Genomic DNA, 18,101 nt, shown 5'->3' on the forward strand with positions numbered 1-18,101 from the left:
TGTAGATATATATTTTTTCTGTATAGTGTTATGGTATACATATAAGTACAGTTAAGTCTATCAAATCACTACTTATACTTACTTTGATAATATTTAGGTTGTTGATAGTTTTGCTACAACATGTTTGTAGCTCAGTATGTAGCACTCATATATTCTGATACCATACTCCCCCTTGTGCATGGCCCATGGGTAGAGAGAAAGCAGAGTAATATATTATTCCAGCAAATGAGAATGTAAGACTGAGTTATAGGACTTATTCGCCCTGGTGAATGGTTGTAGCTTAATGTTCAGGCTAGGGGTGTCTGGCAGCTGAATTTTGTTTCCAGGAAGACTACCACAGTTTCAACCCCAGTTTCGTCTAGACCGAGTTTGGGTAGGGCGTATATACATCCAAGTGTACGGGTGCGAACTATGACATAGTAAAGCACCACAAAGGCAGCTTCTTAAACTGGACTAACATTCTTTGACACAAGCCATGATCTCCTATGTTCTTAACTGTGCATCCTAACTTGAGAAGCTGTTGAAAGACTCAGGGTCTAACTTGAGAAGCTGTTTAGAGATTTAGGAAAGCCAGAGCTTACATGAAGTAATGTGCATCACCCAGGGTTATGATGGGTTCAGTGGTCGAAGGATGTGCCTTTTCTTTTGACTTTTTCATATAATTCTAACAGCTTATTCCTCAAGCCCATGTTTACTCCTGCAGCGTGAAGGCAATCGGAGCATAAATGTTTTCAAGTGTACTCTGTTGTTAATTTGTATATGTGTGATTTCTGGACATTTTCTTTGCCATTTCTAGGTGTTGTATAAGGAGAGTTTGGGGAAGGCCACCTCAACATCAGTCACTCCAGAGATGGAGAGAGTTAAACGAAACCAAGAAAATATTAGCTCGGTACTTTCTCGCAACCAAACCTGGTTTGAATAACAATTGACTATGATGTACAGCTGCTCCTAATCACATCCCTTACTTGTAGATAGTACATAAAGCTATACTCCTGTATATATCTATATTTGCATATATAGAGACTGATTTCCCCAACTGCTATATAATATAACACCTTAACAGCTTCTCCTGCTATTATTGGTGCAGAAATGATTGGGATGAAACAGTAACATCACTGACCCGTGCTCAGGCAGAGTTGTGCAACCCTGCAATTTACGGATGACAATTTGTACCCTTTAGGTTTTATACAAAGAGGACTTGGGGAAAGCAACTCCGGCAACGGTCACTCCAGAGATGGAGAGAGTTAAACGCAATCAAGAAAACATTAGCTCGGTATTATGAAAAAACAAACTCCAAATCCTACAAAATAACTATTTTGACTTGATCCAATGTGTCTCACTTCCCTATCCAACTAAATAATACTCCTTGATTAACCTTACAATCCCTTCTTGTGCAGTCTACAATTGCTGTAGAGTGTGAAGATCCAGCTAGCTACCTCTGGAAGCTTTCTACCTCTCCATCTCTCTTCCAACAATTGGCTGTCAACCTTCTCCTGCAACTGTGTGTGGTACTGAATTGACACAGTGATTTCTCCTGGTAGGATTTTCAATACCCCATCTAACCACCTCCAATCCTTGACAAATACAGCATGTCACACCTGTTGTGTACTTGTGAACAGAATCTACATAGATGTTACACTTCCTTGCAAGATGCTTTTTTCAATTAACACCCAGTTTGAACAACTGGGCACTAATAGGTTTATGTGTTTCAAGGAGTTCAAGGAGCTCAAGTACTCAAGTAGTAATTGCTTTGATAAGATCAACAACAGGTAATGATACACAAAGAAGAAAAATGCCAAGACTTGTAGCTTAATGAGGGCCTAGAGCCTTATCTAGAGTTTGGCAGATGGTGACATCAGCCAAAAAGTGGTGGATGGTCCGTTCACAATATTTAGTGCACCATTGATATAAATGTACTCTTAAGATGTTGGATGGGTCATCTCCCACTGTTTGATTGATTTTCCACATCTGTCCAACTCTTAATAAGGCCCTTGGTCTGTTTTGCTTATCACCATGACTACTAAAGTTGCTCCAGAACCCTAGAGGCAGCTGCAGTAAAAACCATAGCCACACTTAACGTGTTTTTATTCATCCTGCAGGTTCTTTACTCTGACAGCTTCCGGAAACAAGTGCAAGGCAGAGCTGCCTTTGCGTTAGACACCCCAGAACTGAGGCGCGTGCGGGAAACTCAGCGTCATATTTCATCGGTAATTTCTCCTTTTCTTTCTTCAGTATAGTAATATTAAATCAATGGATGGCGATGTGTTTATGCTAGAAAAAACACAAAGTGATTTACAAGGTGTATGAGCATGGGAAGAATGTGGAGGTTAAGAACATATTCAAAATAATAGGTTTATCAACTTGTAAAGGGGGAAATTAGTTGTTTTTCCCATTTGTTTTCCTTCTGATTTAAAAACGTTCCAGAAGGTATTTGATTTTCATCGGGGAAACATATCTGAATGACTTTTGCCCCAGAGGACACTTTGATCCATGCCTATTGTATTTCACATTAACTGGTATGTTTACATTCAAGGAATACACTAATGAGATCAAATTCTTTAGGACAAATATTATTTGTAGCTTTATTATATAACAGAGCAGTAGTCTATATTTTAGGCGTTTTTATAGCTGGATCTGCTGTGTTACCATTCAAAATGTCCCTATTTCACAGGTGAAATATCATGAAGAGTTCGAGAAGCACAAAGGTAGCTTCACGCCAGTGGTGACAGACCCCATCACAGAACGCGTCAAGAAGAACATGATTGACTTCAGTGACATAAACTATCGTGGAATTCAAAGACGTGTAGTAGAGATGGAGAGAAAAAGGGTTGACCCCGAACAGGAGACAATGACAGGTATTTATGCCTTATTTTGTCGATCACTTCATGCCACTCCCAAGTCTTAAAACATCCTCTTCTAACTTCTTAACCTCTTCCAACCGGGGAATACAAGGAGACATAGGGCCTTATTACAGTGTCGGTCGGAGTTGCCTCCGGCCAACACCGTCGTGGTCATGGGGCCGACCAATTGTGGTCGCAATTACAATGCGAGCACACATGGTGCTGTTGCATACTCCCATTTCTGTATGGGAACTTGTACTGGGGCCGTAAACCGGCCATAGCACAAACTGCCTGCCGCTTGGTGCTGGGATTCACTGGGGGGCACCATAGCTGCCCCCTCTGCTCTCAACAGGAGGCTGCAGGGAGAATGGGCTCTGCTAAGGGCCCCCACACTCACTTTCCGTCAGGCTTTCCAAGTGGGAAAGCCCGGCATGGAAATACTGTCGGAAACCGAGCATTGTATTCCAAACGGCGGAAACGCCGTCCATTGGGATTATATGCCGGTCTCCGACTGGCTGATGGGCTTATTGTGCCCAGCACAATCCAGACACAATGACCGGCTGGTTTCAGTTTCGACCACCAGCATTGTAATGTGACGGTCGGAACTGAAACTACAATGAGGCTCAGAAAACCTTCGACTTGCGGTCTGAGGCTTTCCAAGCCTCATTGTAATCGGGCCCATAGTGTAGACCCCTCATCCTGCAACCAAAAATGAATTTCAATCTCCTCATCTGGAGGAGAAACACATAAAATTCATTATAGATGCTTGCCCAGTACAATTCTAGAAAGCTTGGTGACGTTTGTGCTCCAGTTCTGTCTCCCTGGGGACGTGTGACATCTTGAGAGGCAGGATAACCCCAGACAACAGGACTAAGCCACAGAAATGTACATGTGGCTGGATGAAGGCAGTCAGCCTCCTCATTAACATCCAAAGCTAGTCTTGGCTTGATACCTACTAGATATGGGGTGTCAATTGCAATTCCATGAGAGCCTTCCCCATGACAGATGTTCAGTGTCACAACTATCGAAATGTCTTCCTTTTAGATTTTTTATATGCACATTTATGTTAAGTGGATATCCCTGAAATCTGGTATGAATCTGACCCTGCTGGGCCTACACTGTGCACCACTGAACTAGATAGTACTTTCTTACTCCCAGGAGATTATGGGCTCGGGGTTTTAGTCGAAATCTTGGGCTTTGGGGGCAACTTAAAGACACAAATGACTATCACATGGTTTCTACGGAGGGGCGGTGGGGTCAGGTTCGGAAGACTTCTTTGATCAGATAATTTGTATGTGGCTAGCACGCCAGCGTCAGTCAAACAAGGGTTGTTGTCATTCCTACTAAACAGATATCATGACGTTCACTTTGGGGCTGCAACACTTCCTATTTGCTTGGAAAATAGTCAAATGAGCTCTGCTCTGTCTCCCTTCATTTCTGAATGATATGTGCTTTTTCTGGGTGTTGTTATCGGAGTCCCAAAGATACAGGGATCCACATGTATGCTGCAGGCTATCCCGTCATACCAGAGTCATACATTTAGTGTAAGTCATGGTCTCGTATAGAACGTCATTAAACTTTTCCCGAAGTAGATGCAATGAATTTTAGGCAGAAGCTGGTGGAGAAGGGAGGTCACTGGTCTTGAGATGGCTGCAGTTACAGCAGGGCAGAAGGGTGGCTCATTGGGAAAGGATATAATGGTAGAGTAGGGTCGCAGAGTAGAGTCATACGAGCATCTTTAGTGCACTGCTGGAGCATCTAGTGCAGTGAAAGCATCTATTCTAAAAGTGATCCTCTGACATTCATTCATTATAAGTTTATTGCACAATTATTTAAAATCATTGCAAACAAAAAATACATTTGCCCCTTCCGAGGCATGAGTTTACAGATGCTACAAATTGATTAATCAGATAGTTTTGTGATATGCTGACATTTTTGGCACTGAATGCACTATGAAGGATTAGCCTAAAATGAGACAAGGCAAGTAGTCATTTGCTATAATGACGGGATGCCTACTAACATTCTCTAACATAGTATTCTTAACATAGAACATCAATGATCAGAACATTCCTAACATTCTTTAAAGAAACCTACTTAGTAAAATGGCTTACCTTTATCACATATTACAGGATGATTTATTTATTTATTATTTATTTATTGAACTTCTTAAGCGCGACAGCTACCCGTAAAGGGTTTCCCGGTGCTGAGAAATACAACTAGCAGTAGGTGTAAGAGAACGCACAGTTATTGATTAAAAAGCCAGGTCTTAACGGCTTTGCGAAAACGAGCGTAGCAGCCCTCGGAATGAATATCAAAAGGAAGTGAGTTCCAAAGCTTGGGCCCTATAAAGGCGAACGACCTACCGCCCATTCTGGACAGTCTGAACCTAGGTACCGAAAAAAGAATTTGAGAGGCGGAACGGAGGGAACGGGAAGGAAGGTAGACATTAACAAGGGTTTGCAAGTAGCTGGGAGCAGTTTTCATCCTGACCTTGAACATGTAGCTGAGCGCCTTGAATTTCACTCGGCTGTCCACCCTCAGCCAGTGGTGATCACTCAGGAGCCCAAAAAAGCTGATCAACAGACCCTTGCATGGAAGCAGCTTAAGAAGAGTACACTGAAACATAGCCAATGGACTTAGCCGTGGTTTGCAAATAGAGCCAGTATTTCCCTGCCATAGGTATCAATAGCCCCTGAAGTAGGGAAAGTCCAGCCCACTATGATTTGGACTATGTATGTGCAGTAAGAAATGAGGAATTACTGCGGGAACAGGGAATGTCATGCATGATACAGCTGCCAATTCCTCATTTACATTGCTTGACGCAGGTGTACTCTGGCAGGGGGGAAAAAAGAAGCCCAGATTTACAATGATTTCACCCAACAGAGGATAGAAACTAAAGTTGCTGCAGGTCGTTGCAATGAAAGGGAGTGAGGGGACTGCACTCTCTCTACTATATAGTGGCGCAGTTCTGCTCTCTTCCTGCGCTAGTGCAATTTTGGGAGCCATGCACCAACGCAGACACCCTTGAGCCATAGTGTAAAGCTGTCTCTGTTGTGATCATCATAGTTTTTGTAGAGTAAGGAAACCCTTCCTGCACAAAAAGCTACGCTTCAAGACAATTTTAAACTATGACAGTGTGCAGGATACCAAAGTTACTCTAGCAATTGACGCATTACCAGAAGAGTCACTACAGCCTCAATCTTCTGAAGATCAGCAGTCTCATTCTGTGTAGTACAGATTTTTCGTTTCTGGCATTGACTCCTGTAATCTCTTGCAGCCCCCGGTAGTATTCTATCCAGAGCTGTCAAGAGAATTATCCATGTATTAACTGATCATTCAGAACCCTGCAAGATGAACATGTATCTGAGATAAGACGAGCCATTGACTTCCTGTCTATTAAATCAATAGCTCTGACCTGCAACGCCACCAATAAACCATGGCTAATATATTTAGATTACCTACAACCCTAGCTCCAACAAGGAATCTAGATCTGCTAAAATTGTCTCAAACACATCAAAACTCTAATTTAGGAGACCAAAATTATTCTATATTTGATGCATATTGCATTGTTTTCAGCATGGGCATATCTCCACCTGGAATCATTTCAATGTCAACTGACAGTCACAATCCTTAGAGGCTGATACATTTATAATTCAGAAGAAGACCACTGTTCTTTTTATTTACATTTCAAAACTCGAGAGCACTTTGAGATCCGTTTGCATTAGCTCTTACACTGGAATTAATACATTCTATAGGAGCATGTATCCTGACATGTCTGGGAATAGTCAATAATGTTAATGTTATTCCACCATTGCAGAAATGTGAAGAATGGAATTTTACTTACTGGAGTTAATCAAAATTTCCAGTATTGTCTATCCAGACCTATTCCTAATGTGAATCTTTGTTTCCTAGACCTTCGTGTCTGGCGTACCAATCCTGGCTCTGTCTTTGACTATGATCCCGCAGAAGACAACATACAGTCCAGAAGCTTACACATGCTGTCCGGTATGGTTTTTTTTACAATAAAAGTTGATTGCCATGCACTGGTGTGGTATACTGTGTCTGAGACCCTCTTGCTCTTGGCAAATGTTCACATATTGTGCATAACTGGTATCCTGGTATCTTCTGACATTGCTCTTCATCACTAAAGTATTTTCTTAATGGAGCTTGAGGATCATTAATTTATTGTCAAACGCCTCCATCTGAACACAGAAGTTTCAAGAGGTATATTAGTTAATGTTCTTTATACTGTATAATTCACAGGAGCTTCAGTTTATTTGATGTGGTTTACACACTGGACCATTCCTCAAGATAAAATGAGGCTAACTGTAGAGAAGATATTTGCAGATAATCGTTTTACTTAGTATTAACTCCTGTTTTGTGTATTTGTCATATATAGTTGTTAGTAGGGATTCAAAATATAGATTACAATTTTTTCAACAAGTGGATATCATGACTAGGTTCACTTGGTAGGAGAAAAGGCTGGTTAAGAACATTGACCATATTTAGTTATCAATGGGTCATTAATACATAATTCATAGTTGAAAGTCTTTTTCAAGGGACACTGGAGACTAAAGAGGCTGATGACTCAAAAAAAGAAAACTATCTGTGCCAACACAAAATAAAAATTGCCCTGATTCCCACAATTCCTTTAGTAAAAGTTGAAAATGTACTTGCGTTTCATGAGTACTGGCATATGTACCCATTCACGCTTACGGAAGTGTATATAAGTGTGTATTTACACAATGCAACTTTTTCTTTTAATCTTCCAGGCGAAAAATATTTTTCCCCACGGAAAACATCACTGGTTGATAACCATATCAATTTTTGGGTTACTCCCTTTCCATTTGCACCAAGAAAACACATTCAATCCTGTGTTGCCAGGAGTAAATCTCCACATCTTTTCAGTGGAAGAAACTACTACGATAACATTTATTAGTGCACACACTCTTGCAAGTCTGTGAAAGTTCACTAACTTTTACTGGTAGACTTACCGAGAACGGACGCAAATTCGACTTTAAGAACAGATTTACTCAAATAGAAATTGTTCTTTGATTTGGGAATGCTGGTGGGGTTCACAATCCAATGCAAATCATGGTTTGCATTGCATTGTAACCCAAAGTAACTCAACGCAGCGCAGTGGGCTGCCTTGATATACTTTGCCTCAAGGGGGCCAGTGTTCCATGGGTGGTGCATTGACATTACCATGCAATCATATGGGTTTTGACCCAAATCCCTATCTACAAAGAACTGTAGATAGATTTACACCAAATTCCTGCACCTCCCTGAGGCAGCCATCATAAGGAGAAATGTATTCATCCTCATTTGTTCCTCTTTGCAGGTGTACTGCATTCTACAGAACACATAACAAGAGGAAAATGCCTTACAGCACAGTTTGTGTACTGCAAGGAACCCCTTCCTGCACAAAAACTGTGCAACCAAAATGCAGACACCCTTGCACTAGGACGCATGGGTGCCTACATTGGCGCATGGCTGCCAAAAGTGCGCCTCCGGATGGAGAGACCAGAACCATACTACTCCATAGTAGATTTGGTGCAGTTCTGCTCTCTTTTGTTTATGCAACGCCTTGCAGAAACTATTCTTGCAGCGCTGCATTGCATTAATTTTTGTGTAAATTTGACCCTAATATATGGGAGGGTAGCGATACTATTTTTATAGCATCTGTGTTATACCTGGACCAAGTGTGTGACATTTACAATGTGGAAGGTTCACCTTTTCCATCGGTGATACGTTTGCCCTGATTCTTAATTAACCAAGATAACAGTTGTTCAAAAGGCGTTGAAAGGAATCGACTCTGTTTACTAAAAAATGAAGATGAAAGTGATAATCACATATTCTTTAGAGATCTGCTAAGCACCCTAAGAGGTTAATTCATTAATGTCCTATCTGTGATCCATTGTGAAAACGCAAACATCCTGTCTTTGCCTGGTAAAATTCACTGCATAGAATTTGGTTTAAGGTACTAGGAATTAACAAGCTGACATACTTCAATGAGGTAAATAATAATAGATACATCATTAAGCTTCTATGAGCTGTGGGCAATGCCATTTGAAAATTATTGGTAGACAGGTTCAAACGTGCCACTTTACCCACATACTTCTTCAGGTGAACTATTTTCACACTGATTGCCATCTTAGACCTGATGCCATGTACCTAGCAGATCACCCTGGGGAATACAAAATGCAGCCTTTTGTAATCTAGAAAATCTCCCTCCACCCAGTGATGCCCCCCTCCCCCGCAGAATGCGAAGGGGGTCCCCTTAGTCTTCCATCTCTAACAGATATACATTGGTCTTGGACTAAATAGGCCTCCCTGAAGAGTTGAGGGACCGCGAAAGGGCTGGGGCCACTGAAGGGCTGGGGTCCACTGAAGGGCTTGGGGCCACTGAAAGGCTGGGGTCCACTGAAGGGCTGGGGTCCACTGAAGGGCTGGGGTCCACTGAAGGGCTTGGGGCCACTGAAGGGCTGGGGTCCACTGAAGGGCTTGAGGCCACTGAAGGGCTGGGGTCCACTGAAAGGCCATGGGCCGCTGAAGGGCTGGGGTCCACTGAAGGGCTTGGGGCCACTGAAGGGCCGGGGGCCACTGAAGGGCTGGGGTCCACTGAAGGGCCATGGGCTGCTGAAGGGCTGGGGTCCACTGAAGGGCTGGGGTCCACTGAAGGGCCGGGGGCCACTGAAGGGCCGGGGTCCACTGAAGGGCTGCAGGCCACTGAAGGGCTGGGGGCCCCTGAAGGGCCGGGTCCACTGAAGGGCCGCGGGCTGCTGAAGGGCTGGGGTCCACTGAAGGGCCACGGGCCGCTGAAGGGCTGGGGTCCACTTTAGGGCTGGGGTCCACTGAAGGGCTGGGGTCCACTGAAGGGCTGGGGTCCATTGAAGGGCCGGGGTCCACTGAAGGGCCGCAGGCCACTGAAGGGCTGCGGGCCACTGAAGGGCCGGGGTCCACTGAATGGCCGCAGGCCACTGAAGGGCTGCGGGCCACTGAAGGGCTGGGCTCCACTGAAGGGCCGGGGTCCACTGAAGGGCTGCGGGCCACTGAAGGGCTGCGGGCCACTGAAGGGCTGGGCTCCACTAAAGGGCCGGGGTCCACTGAAGGGCCGCAGGCCACTGAAGGGGCTAGAGGCCACTGAAGGGCCGGGGTCCACTGAAGGGCTTGGGCCCATTGAAGGGCCGGGGTCCACTGAAGGGCCGCAGGCCACTGAAGGGCCGGGGTCCACTGAAGGGCCGGGGTCCACTGAAGAGCCGGGGTCCACTGAAGGGCCGCAGGCCGCAGAAGGGCCGGGGTCCACTGAAGGGCTTGGGCCCACTGAAGGGCTTGGGCCCACTGAAGGGCCGGGGTCCACTGAAGGGCCGCAGGCCACTGAAGGGCCGGGGTCCGCTGAAGGGCCGGGGTCCACTGAAGGGCCGGGGTCCACTGAAGGGCCAGGGCCCACTGAAGGGACAGGGTCCAATGAAGGGCTGGGGTCCACTGAATGGCCGCAGGCCACTGAAGGGCTGGGGGCCACTGAAGGGCCGGGGTCCACTGAAGGGCTTGGGCCCACTGAATGGCTGGGGCCCACTGAATGGCTGGGGTCCACTAAAGAGCTGGGGGCCACTGAAGGGCTGTGGGTCCCTGAAGGGCAGGGAGCCGCTCTCCACTGCAGGTGATATAGTGCCCTGCATTAGAGGCCTGCCCCTGTCTCGGTCCTGATCTAACCCGGCTCCATGAACACTGTCAACGTACAGTTTACAGCTTTACCAACAGACAGGCACGCGCATAGATGTAATTGCTATGCAACTTCATTAACAATAATTTAAAGGGCTCTTGCAGTACAAGATAAGCATTGGCAAAGGTTAATAGGTCTGGCGTTAAAGACATGCTGTATGGTAAAGTGAAGCATTACAAGTAAATAGCATGGGAATGGATATGTATTTCTGTGGAAGAAAAGAACTGTAGAATAATATTGGTGTAGGGTAAAAGGTCAGGTGACAGTTGCAAAGCCAGAGCTAAACATCCACGTAGATTTATGATTGCCCTCCTCCCATCTGTGCTGCTGCCAGGGAAAACCACCATGAATGATCCAGTTATCTAAGATACTTTAATAGCATTGCAATGTTATGTGTGTGCCTCTGAAAGTTCAAGCTGGATAAATAAACAAAATGATCTCAGCTGTGTGGAGGGCACGCACTTTTTGTGGGAGCACACACCTCCTGCCCAATCAAAGTAGATACTCCTGGCTCACAACATGTGGGCGGAGGCAAATCACCTGTCTGGTGATGCTAACATACTTGTCTAGTGACAGCTGCACTGTGAAGCCAGACCATAAAAAAACAGATCCCAACCCAGTCCTGCATCTCTAACAATCACTGACATCTGGGCTGTCGAGCTCTACAGTAACATGATTCCTCCTATAAAGTCTTTCCACTGCTTTATGGTCCATTCTGTTGTTATTGAACCAATGTTGTTCTTGCTCTGCTAAGTTTGTAGTCCAAAAAGTGACTGTATACGGTTTCCACAGTACAAGCTCAGCGACGCAGCCGCGAGCACTCCCGCTCTGCCAGCGCTTTGAGCCTCAGTGCTGGAGATGAGAAGTCTGAAACCTCTGAAGCTGCTGAACACCACCTGTCTACCTACAGCAACGGTCCCATCTTTACGACGGCTGGAACAGGTATACTTCAAAGACTTTGACCGTACAAACTCAAAACGGGTTCCTCCATAGTTGGGTAATGAAGATTTGGCGTAAACCTAATAGGATATCCAAGCCTGACAGTAGATGTAAAAATGTCTGTTATGCAGATTTTTAGAATCTGTAGTGTTATTTATTAAGAATAAACACACCAGACGAAATAACTACTCTGTTTGTTTCACTAGGTTACAAGCAAGCAAAGGCTACCGAACTACCACAACAAAGGTCATCGTCTGTTGCCACACAACAGACTACTGTATCTTCTGTTCCCTCCCACCCATCTACAACTGGAGTGAGTGATTTTGACATTATAAACCATTAATATGCTATGATTTATGTTAGTTGATGCTGAATTCTTTACTTTAGAGTAGAGATGATTCTGTTTCATTTTCAGAACACCTCACACAACTCCACAAATTTCACAGACTTATTGGATGAAATTAGAGGTGTTGATTGGATTTGGCAATCATTGAGTGTCTGCATATTTTCTCACTTTCTATTTTTGATGGTTAACTTTTAAAACAATCTCCTATGAAAATGTTGGTACTTGAGACCTTATTTTACACTTAAAATGCATTTTGTTTTGATCAACAGGCTTCGTTCAATGGGGTAGACAGCACCACTCCATGAAACCTCTATAAGAACCACCTCCTCCTAAAGCCTAGCTGCAAGCTCAGTATTCTTTTACATTAGAATTGAACATCGTGGGGCGTATGTACAACACAATGACGGAGCGTGGTGTTAAGCAAAACTTCCTAACGCCATGCTCCGCCATTCTGACAACGCAGGGAAGCACCATATTTACAAAGATACGGTGCATCCCTGCATTTCCCCTAGCGCTGGTGCTAAATTAAGCTGCCTAGCGCCAATGCAGGCACCCTTGCACCAAAGTGCAAGTGTGTCTGCATTGGGGGCAATGGTTGTTTATGTGCCGGAAGGATTCCCAGCCAGCACATAAACTATCACAAATGGTACTTTCTAACTCCTACGTGTGCTGCTTTGTGCAGAGCAAATAGAAGTTGCAAATCGTGATTTTTTCAATGATTGTGTATATGCAGGAAGGGATACCTTCCTGCACATAAACAATAATTCATGGTGTGTTGCTGTTCCAATGCAGCACACATAGAAACAGCAAAAACTAGGAAAAATTAAGCATTTTTCCTCATTTCTCCATTTTAAGACCAGGTTTTCCTTGGTCGTAATTTTGGCACTGCCCCCTATTTACAACACCCTTGCAAATATGGGGCAGCGTCAAAATTAATGGGTGTTGCGGCAGAACGCACACCGCAACATCCATTGCCCACCCCTTTCATGCTAAGTATAGCATAAAAGGGTGCCTTAGTTACAAGGCAGCCCTAAGCCACGTGAAGTAAATAAGGTGAAGCCCCTATCACCACAGGAATATTGTAAAACGCGATAGGGACTTGTAAATATGCCCCCTGTTTCCAGAGACAAATGAGAAGAAATACATTGCTCCAATTTGATAAGGTAATCCTATTTGCGAACCACCATACAAATAGTATACTATGTTGCTGATATTTAAAGAGTCCTGATAATATACATCTAGGGCCTCGTGTACCAAATGTGTGGTGCAGCAAGTCACTTTGCTGCAAGGCCCTGTGTCAAAAGGAAAGGGCAGCAATGCACCGTGCACAATTTAGTGTATAGCCCCAACGCAGGCACCCTTGCACCATGGGGTCGTTGTTAGCAGGTTTGTCATCCATGGAGGCTTTTTCCTCATTCTATGTGTGCTGCAGAATGCAGCAACAAAGGAAAGTGGAAAAAAACGAGGAAAAATTAAAACATTTCTCCTTGTTATGCCTAAGGAGGCGTAAGGTTGAATAGCGAATAAAAATCTTTATTCTATTATTAATTAATAATCATAAAAGTACATATAACAAATACAAGCATAAACACACGTATAATATATAACAAATGTAATCATGAGAAATGTTACATAAACTTTCAAACAAAAAACCTTGATAAATTACTTAAAAACATACAATAAAATCAATTCATATAAAGCATATCACAGTGCCTCATATTTCTAAATGTACATTTACATGTATATAGCAGCATTCAGATACAAGGCTCTTTTCAAAAAGGATGCAGCCGCAGCTATAACAGTTTGATCTGCCAACTTCTGGAGGTAGACGAAAGCAGGCGGAATTTTTTGGGGCTGCCCCAGGTTTGCGTGATTTCGTAATTCTGGGGCAGGGCTTTGCGCTGCCTTGCCTTACTCCATATCTATGATGCCATGCAAAGCTATGCAGGGTGGATTTGCGTCGCCTCAGAGATATGATTGAGATGCCTGCTTCACCAGAGCGTCAAAGAAAGTGATGCTCCGGCGGCACATGCTTCTTGTAAATAAACCCCTTTATCTCTCACGCAAGATTATGAAATGCAACCCTGAAAATAAGTCAAACTACAAGTCAAGCAATAGAGGCTCCCAGAAAGGTAATCAAAAACTTCTAAAGGACGTTTGACCAGCGATAGCTCTCGAGGAACATAGCCAAGTCATATTTTCAGGAGATCCACAAATGTTAAATTGACACAGAATGAATCTAATTACGAAACGTGTATGTAACCCATCATTATCCTGAAAACCTTGACCAGTGGCTGCGTTTACGGAACACAGCTGGACAATTCTGTTCTAATGCAAATCTTCGCGTGCAGCACACAAACCATGAGCAGGAAGGTCTGCCAGCCTTTTGCAAACGGATAAAAGGGACTGTTCTGCTCCTGGTGTGTAACGTGCATCCGCATTGCTACACACTGGTATAAATCAGAACATTATTTGAAGAGTCTAGAACACGGACAAATATTTGACAACAATTTCCAAAAGACAAGTGAAGCAAGACTGAAGACACCACGGCATAAAATACTGCCTTACCACATGTAAAGATGAACCCTGGACAAAACCAATCATCCTTGGAGAAACCGCTTGTGGCTTGTCTGAGAACAAAAGACAAGAAAACTCTGGACCGGTGTTTCATATAATGCCACTCTAGACTCCGGTTCGTTTTCCTACGGATGTATGCACTCGAAAATCAATTCTAAAATTCCTTCAAAATTCTTCATGCCCAACTTTTGCATGCCCCGCCCTATAAGTCAATTTCACACATCAGAAACCATTGCCTCTCCCTTAAATATTCCTTCCATATGCAAACACGGGTGAGTTTTATGCTCAAGTTGGATTCGTCTACCACTTTCCTGCCATGAATGCCTCAGCCTTCTTGCGGACACTGAAGGATTAACTTCGCATATATATATTATTTATGTCCATAAATCAAATTTCTTGTCTTCATAAACCAAGATCCAGCATGAGTGCCCACCTCTAGGAGTGTTACTGTCAAAAGGCTGTCGTCTATGTTTGGTTTTTATAATGATATTTCATTTGTAAAATTGCATTTAATATAACTCAATTTATAAAATGATATTTAAACTGTATAATTAATTACAACAAATTTCAATAGAAGACACAAAGTGAATAAACAATAGTTGTAAGTTGAACAACTGAAAAAAATCCTTATAGTGACATATAATGATAATAAACAAATTACATGCATAAAAAGCAATGTACTCTGTTAACACAAAAATACAACATATATTGTGTGGGGCACACTGGAGTGGCAGCAATACGAGTAATATTGTATTTATTTATTTATTAGTAAAATGGGATAGAGGTTGTGCTGGATTATATTATTTAAACATTATGCAATTACGTTCTAGTTTAAGCACCCGAAAGCATTGTCTCTACTAAGTACTCAGGGGGAGATTTATTAATCTTTCATGCAGCACAACGCAGCAAGTCACCTTAATCCGTTGCACTTTGTGAAAGGGCAGAAATGCACCATATTTAACTTTATATGGCACATTCCTGTCCTTTCCTAACGCTGGCGTACTTTTGGCTGCCTAGCACCAAAGCAGGAAACCTTGCGTCATGTTGCAAGGGTGCCTGCGTTGTAGACAGGATTGTATTTGTGGAGGAAATGGCACCTTACTGCACAAAAACAATCCTGAGTAGCATTTTCCTCTTTCTATGCGTGCTGAAGAATACTGCACACATGGAAAGAGGATAAAACAAAGAGGCAGACAGATATTTCTCCCTGCTCGCCTCACTTGGGGAGGCATAGCATGCTGATGCAATCCCAGGTCTACCACTAATGGTAAATCTGAGAACGCGCCACAATCCATGAGTGGATGTGTGGGAAAGCCCATGCTCCACCACTGGAATGCCTCCCTGGGGCAGATTAGCGCAAGGCAGCGATTTACACTGCCTTGCGTTATTCTAGATTTATTAATCCATTTAGGACCACGCAAAGTTGCCGTTTGTGGCATGATAAATCTCACTTATGTTTTGCATCGCCCTTGCGCCCCCCCCTTGCAAGGTGTAAGGGTGACGCAGAACTTTGATACATATGAGCCCCAATCTCTGATTGCATCGTTATTGTTAAGAGTAGATGCTCAACGTCACACGCCTCTTGTGAGATAATGTCAAATGAACTTTGATAATATGATTCCAACTGAAGCAAAATGTTAGTCGCAGTCAGTTGTTGGGTGCATTGCAACATAATACATTATGAATGGAAATGGTTTTGCTCTACTGACAACAGATTTGTTTTTATACAGAAATTGGTGCTGTAGGAACCACTGACTTGACCATTGTTCACAAATTGGTGACCTGAGAACATTTGGTTACATACCGTGCACCATCTTTGCGATGCTATTTGTACCACACAGAACAGTTTTAATGATCACAAATGTACAAATAATCTTGGTCTTAAAAATATTGCGTTTAAGGCTATGGTAAAAGGTGACTACCTAATACTTTACACTCTAACACAAGTACTGTTTTACCAAGCCACAAGTACAACTCCCGTTCACTAGCTGGAGAACACTACCATGTAATAATTAACTCCCACCTATTAATACACCTACAAATAAGCAAAGGTGGAGGAATTAACCCCCACCAACGAATACACCTTCAAATAAGCAAAGGTGGCATCGAGTACTCCATTCCTCCACACAGCATGTTCCTCTTCAGATGTCCTCTATGTACTCCTTCACTTGGAATCGTATGCTTCACCTAAATAAATATCCTGAATCATGTGATGTGTTATTCCTTAGGTCCTCATCCAAGAATCTTCATGTGTACACTTACTTGGAATAATACACAATTGCATGTTCAGTTGGCTATAAAGGATAGACCCTTATTCCATTGATATGCTCAAGAATCCTATTGACACAAATCTGAGAAGAACAGTTTCTCTTGCTGACCAAATCACCACACAGCAGTGAATCTTAAGCCGGCATCACTTATTAAACAGGACAATGCACAAAATACCTAACTTCCTTTTTGTCATTTCCAGAAAACCTTCCGTGCTATGTACGATTACCGAGCTGTAGACGATGATGAAGTTTCATTCAAGGACGGCGATGCAATTGTGAATGTCCAGACTATCGACGAAGGCTGGATGTACGGCACTGTCCAGAGAACGGGCAAAACTGGCATGCTTCCAGCCAACTACGTGGAAGGCGTCTAAACAAGAATAGACTTTCTGCGAGTCATTGGGCATGACAACAAGAGGATCAGAAAAAAGGCTCATTGTGCATCTGTGAATAAAGCTGCCCATTGCAACTGCATAAACGGAATTTCTTGCTGCCTTTTTTTGTTTCCTTTTGTTGATTTGCTAAGTGCCTTGTACCAATAGTAGCTCCCAGCTACACAACATGACATTTATTTTATAAATAATATCTGTGAAGGAAAGTGAGAACCTATTGAAAATTCCCTCTTGAAAAATTGCTGTGGAAGTGCATTCTCCTTATTGACGCCCATTCTGGTGTGTGTTGACCTGTGAGCCATGGTGATGCTGGGAATATGGACTTGCACAACGTACTTCGGATTTCGTCTTCGACATATATATCAAATAACAGTAATGATGATACCACCTTGGCATTTTCGATGCCTCAGCTACCAGCTACCATCGTGAGACGATCCCTGTGGTCATCCTAAGATTTGTAGTAAACTCATGAATATATTGACTGTAAGTACTAACAATGTAAAAAGGACTGCACCTTTGTTGGTTTTACTTGGCACCTATGGAACAGGTAGACCTGAGATTGTTCTGTGATCTAAAAGTGGATTAACTTATTTATTTATGTTCAGTTCAAGCCGACATCAAACCAGTGGATGAAAGACCTTCAGCGAGAGCCTCTCCCTCTTCCGCTTGCTGAACACCAACTGCTTATGGTTTATTGTACCAGGGTAAAGAGCATATTTCCCCTGTAAAGATAGTGACTAATAAACTTCACGTTTCTGCAGTTAACTTTTTTCTAAACATTGGGAAAAAAGAAATCAATGCTTTAAATGTTCCACTGATTGAAGGAATGATTGTCTTTACCATTGTTTGGTGTGGTCTAAGAGATGAAACAGGGTGTCTTGTTCAACCAAATATTATGGAGCTGATTCACAAAAGCATTTATGAGTATGGGAAGTGGGATTACTCTTTCAAGTACTTGTATGTGGCTACACGGATCAGACACGAAAAGTTTGACTCCCTTCAACAAGGTTGTAG

At 43.1% G+C, this 18,101-nt stretch overlaps 1 protein-coding gene across 44 annotated transcripts in view; it reads left to right on the forward strand.

Annotated features, from left to right (window-relative positions):
* NEB (nebulin) overlaps window positions 1–17,852 on the forward strand; it is a 402,407-nt gene extending 384,555 nt beyond the window's left edge. For 25 of the 44 annotated variants that reach the window (XM_086957193.1, XM_086957196.1, XM_086957192.1 and 22 more), the window contains 8 exons: window positions 797–889; window positions 1,181–1,273; window positions 2,100–2,207; window positions 2,672–2,855; window positions 6,753–6,845; window positions 11,356–11,505; window positions 11,709–11,815; window positions 16,896–17,852. In XM_086957193.1, the coding sequence (XP_086813319.1) occupies window positions 797–889; window positions 1,181–1,273; window positions 2,100–2,207; window positions 2,672–2,855; window positions 6,753–6,845; window positions 11,356–11,505; window positions 11,709–11,815; window positions 16,896–17,069 (1,002 nt within the window). In that variant the 3' untranslated portion in view covers window positions 17,070–17,852. The remainder of the gene's footprint in view (window positions 1–796; window positions 890–1,180; window positions 1,274–2,099; window positions 2,208–2,671; window positions 2,856–6,752; window positions 6,846–11,355; window positions 11,506–11,708; window positions 11,816–16,895) is intronic. The other 19 variants (XM_086957216.1, XM_086957218.1, XM_086957225.1 and 16 more) reach the window with 1 other exon arrangement.
* Window positions 17,853–18,101: the final 249 nt, after the last annotated feature.

The sequence above is a fragment of the Lissotriton vulgaris genome, chromosome 2_1 (assembly GCF_964263255.1).
Source record: "Lissotriton vulgaris chromosome 2_1, aLisVul1.2, whole genome shotgun sequence".
In the NCBI taxonomy this organism is placed as follows: Eukaryota; Metazoa; Chordata; class Amphibia; order Caudata; family Salamandridae; genus Lissotriton; species Lissotriton vulgaris.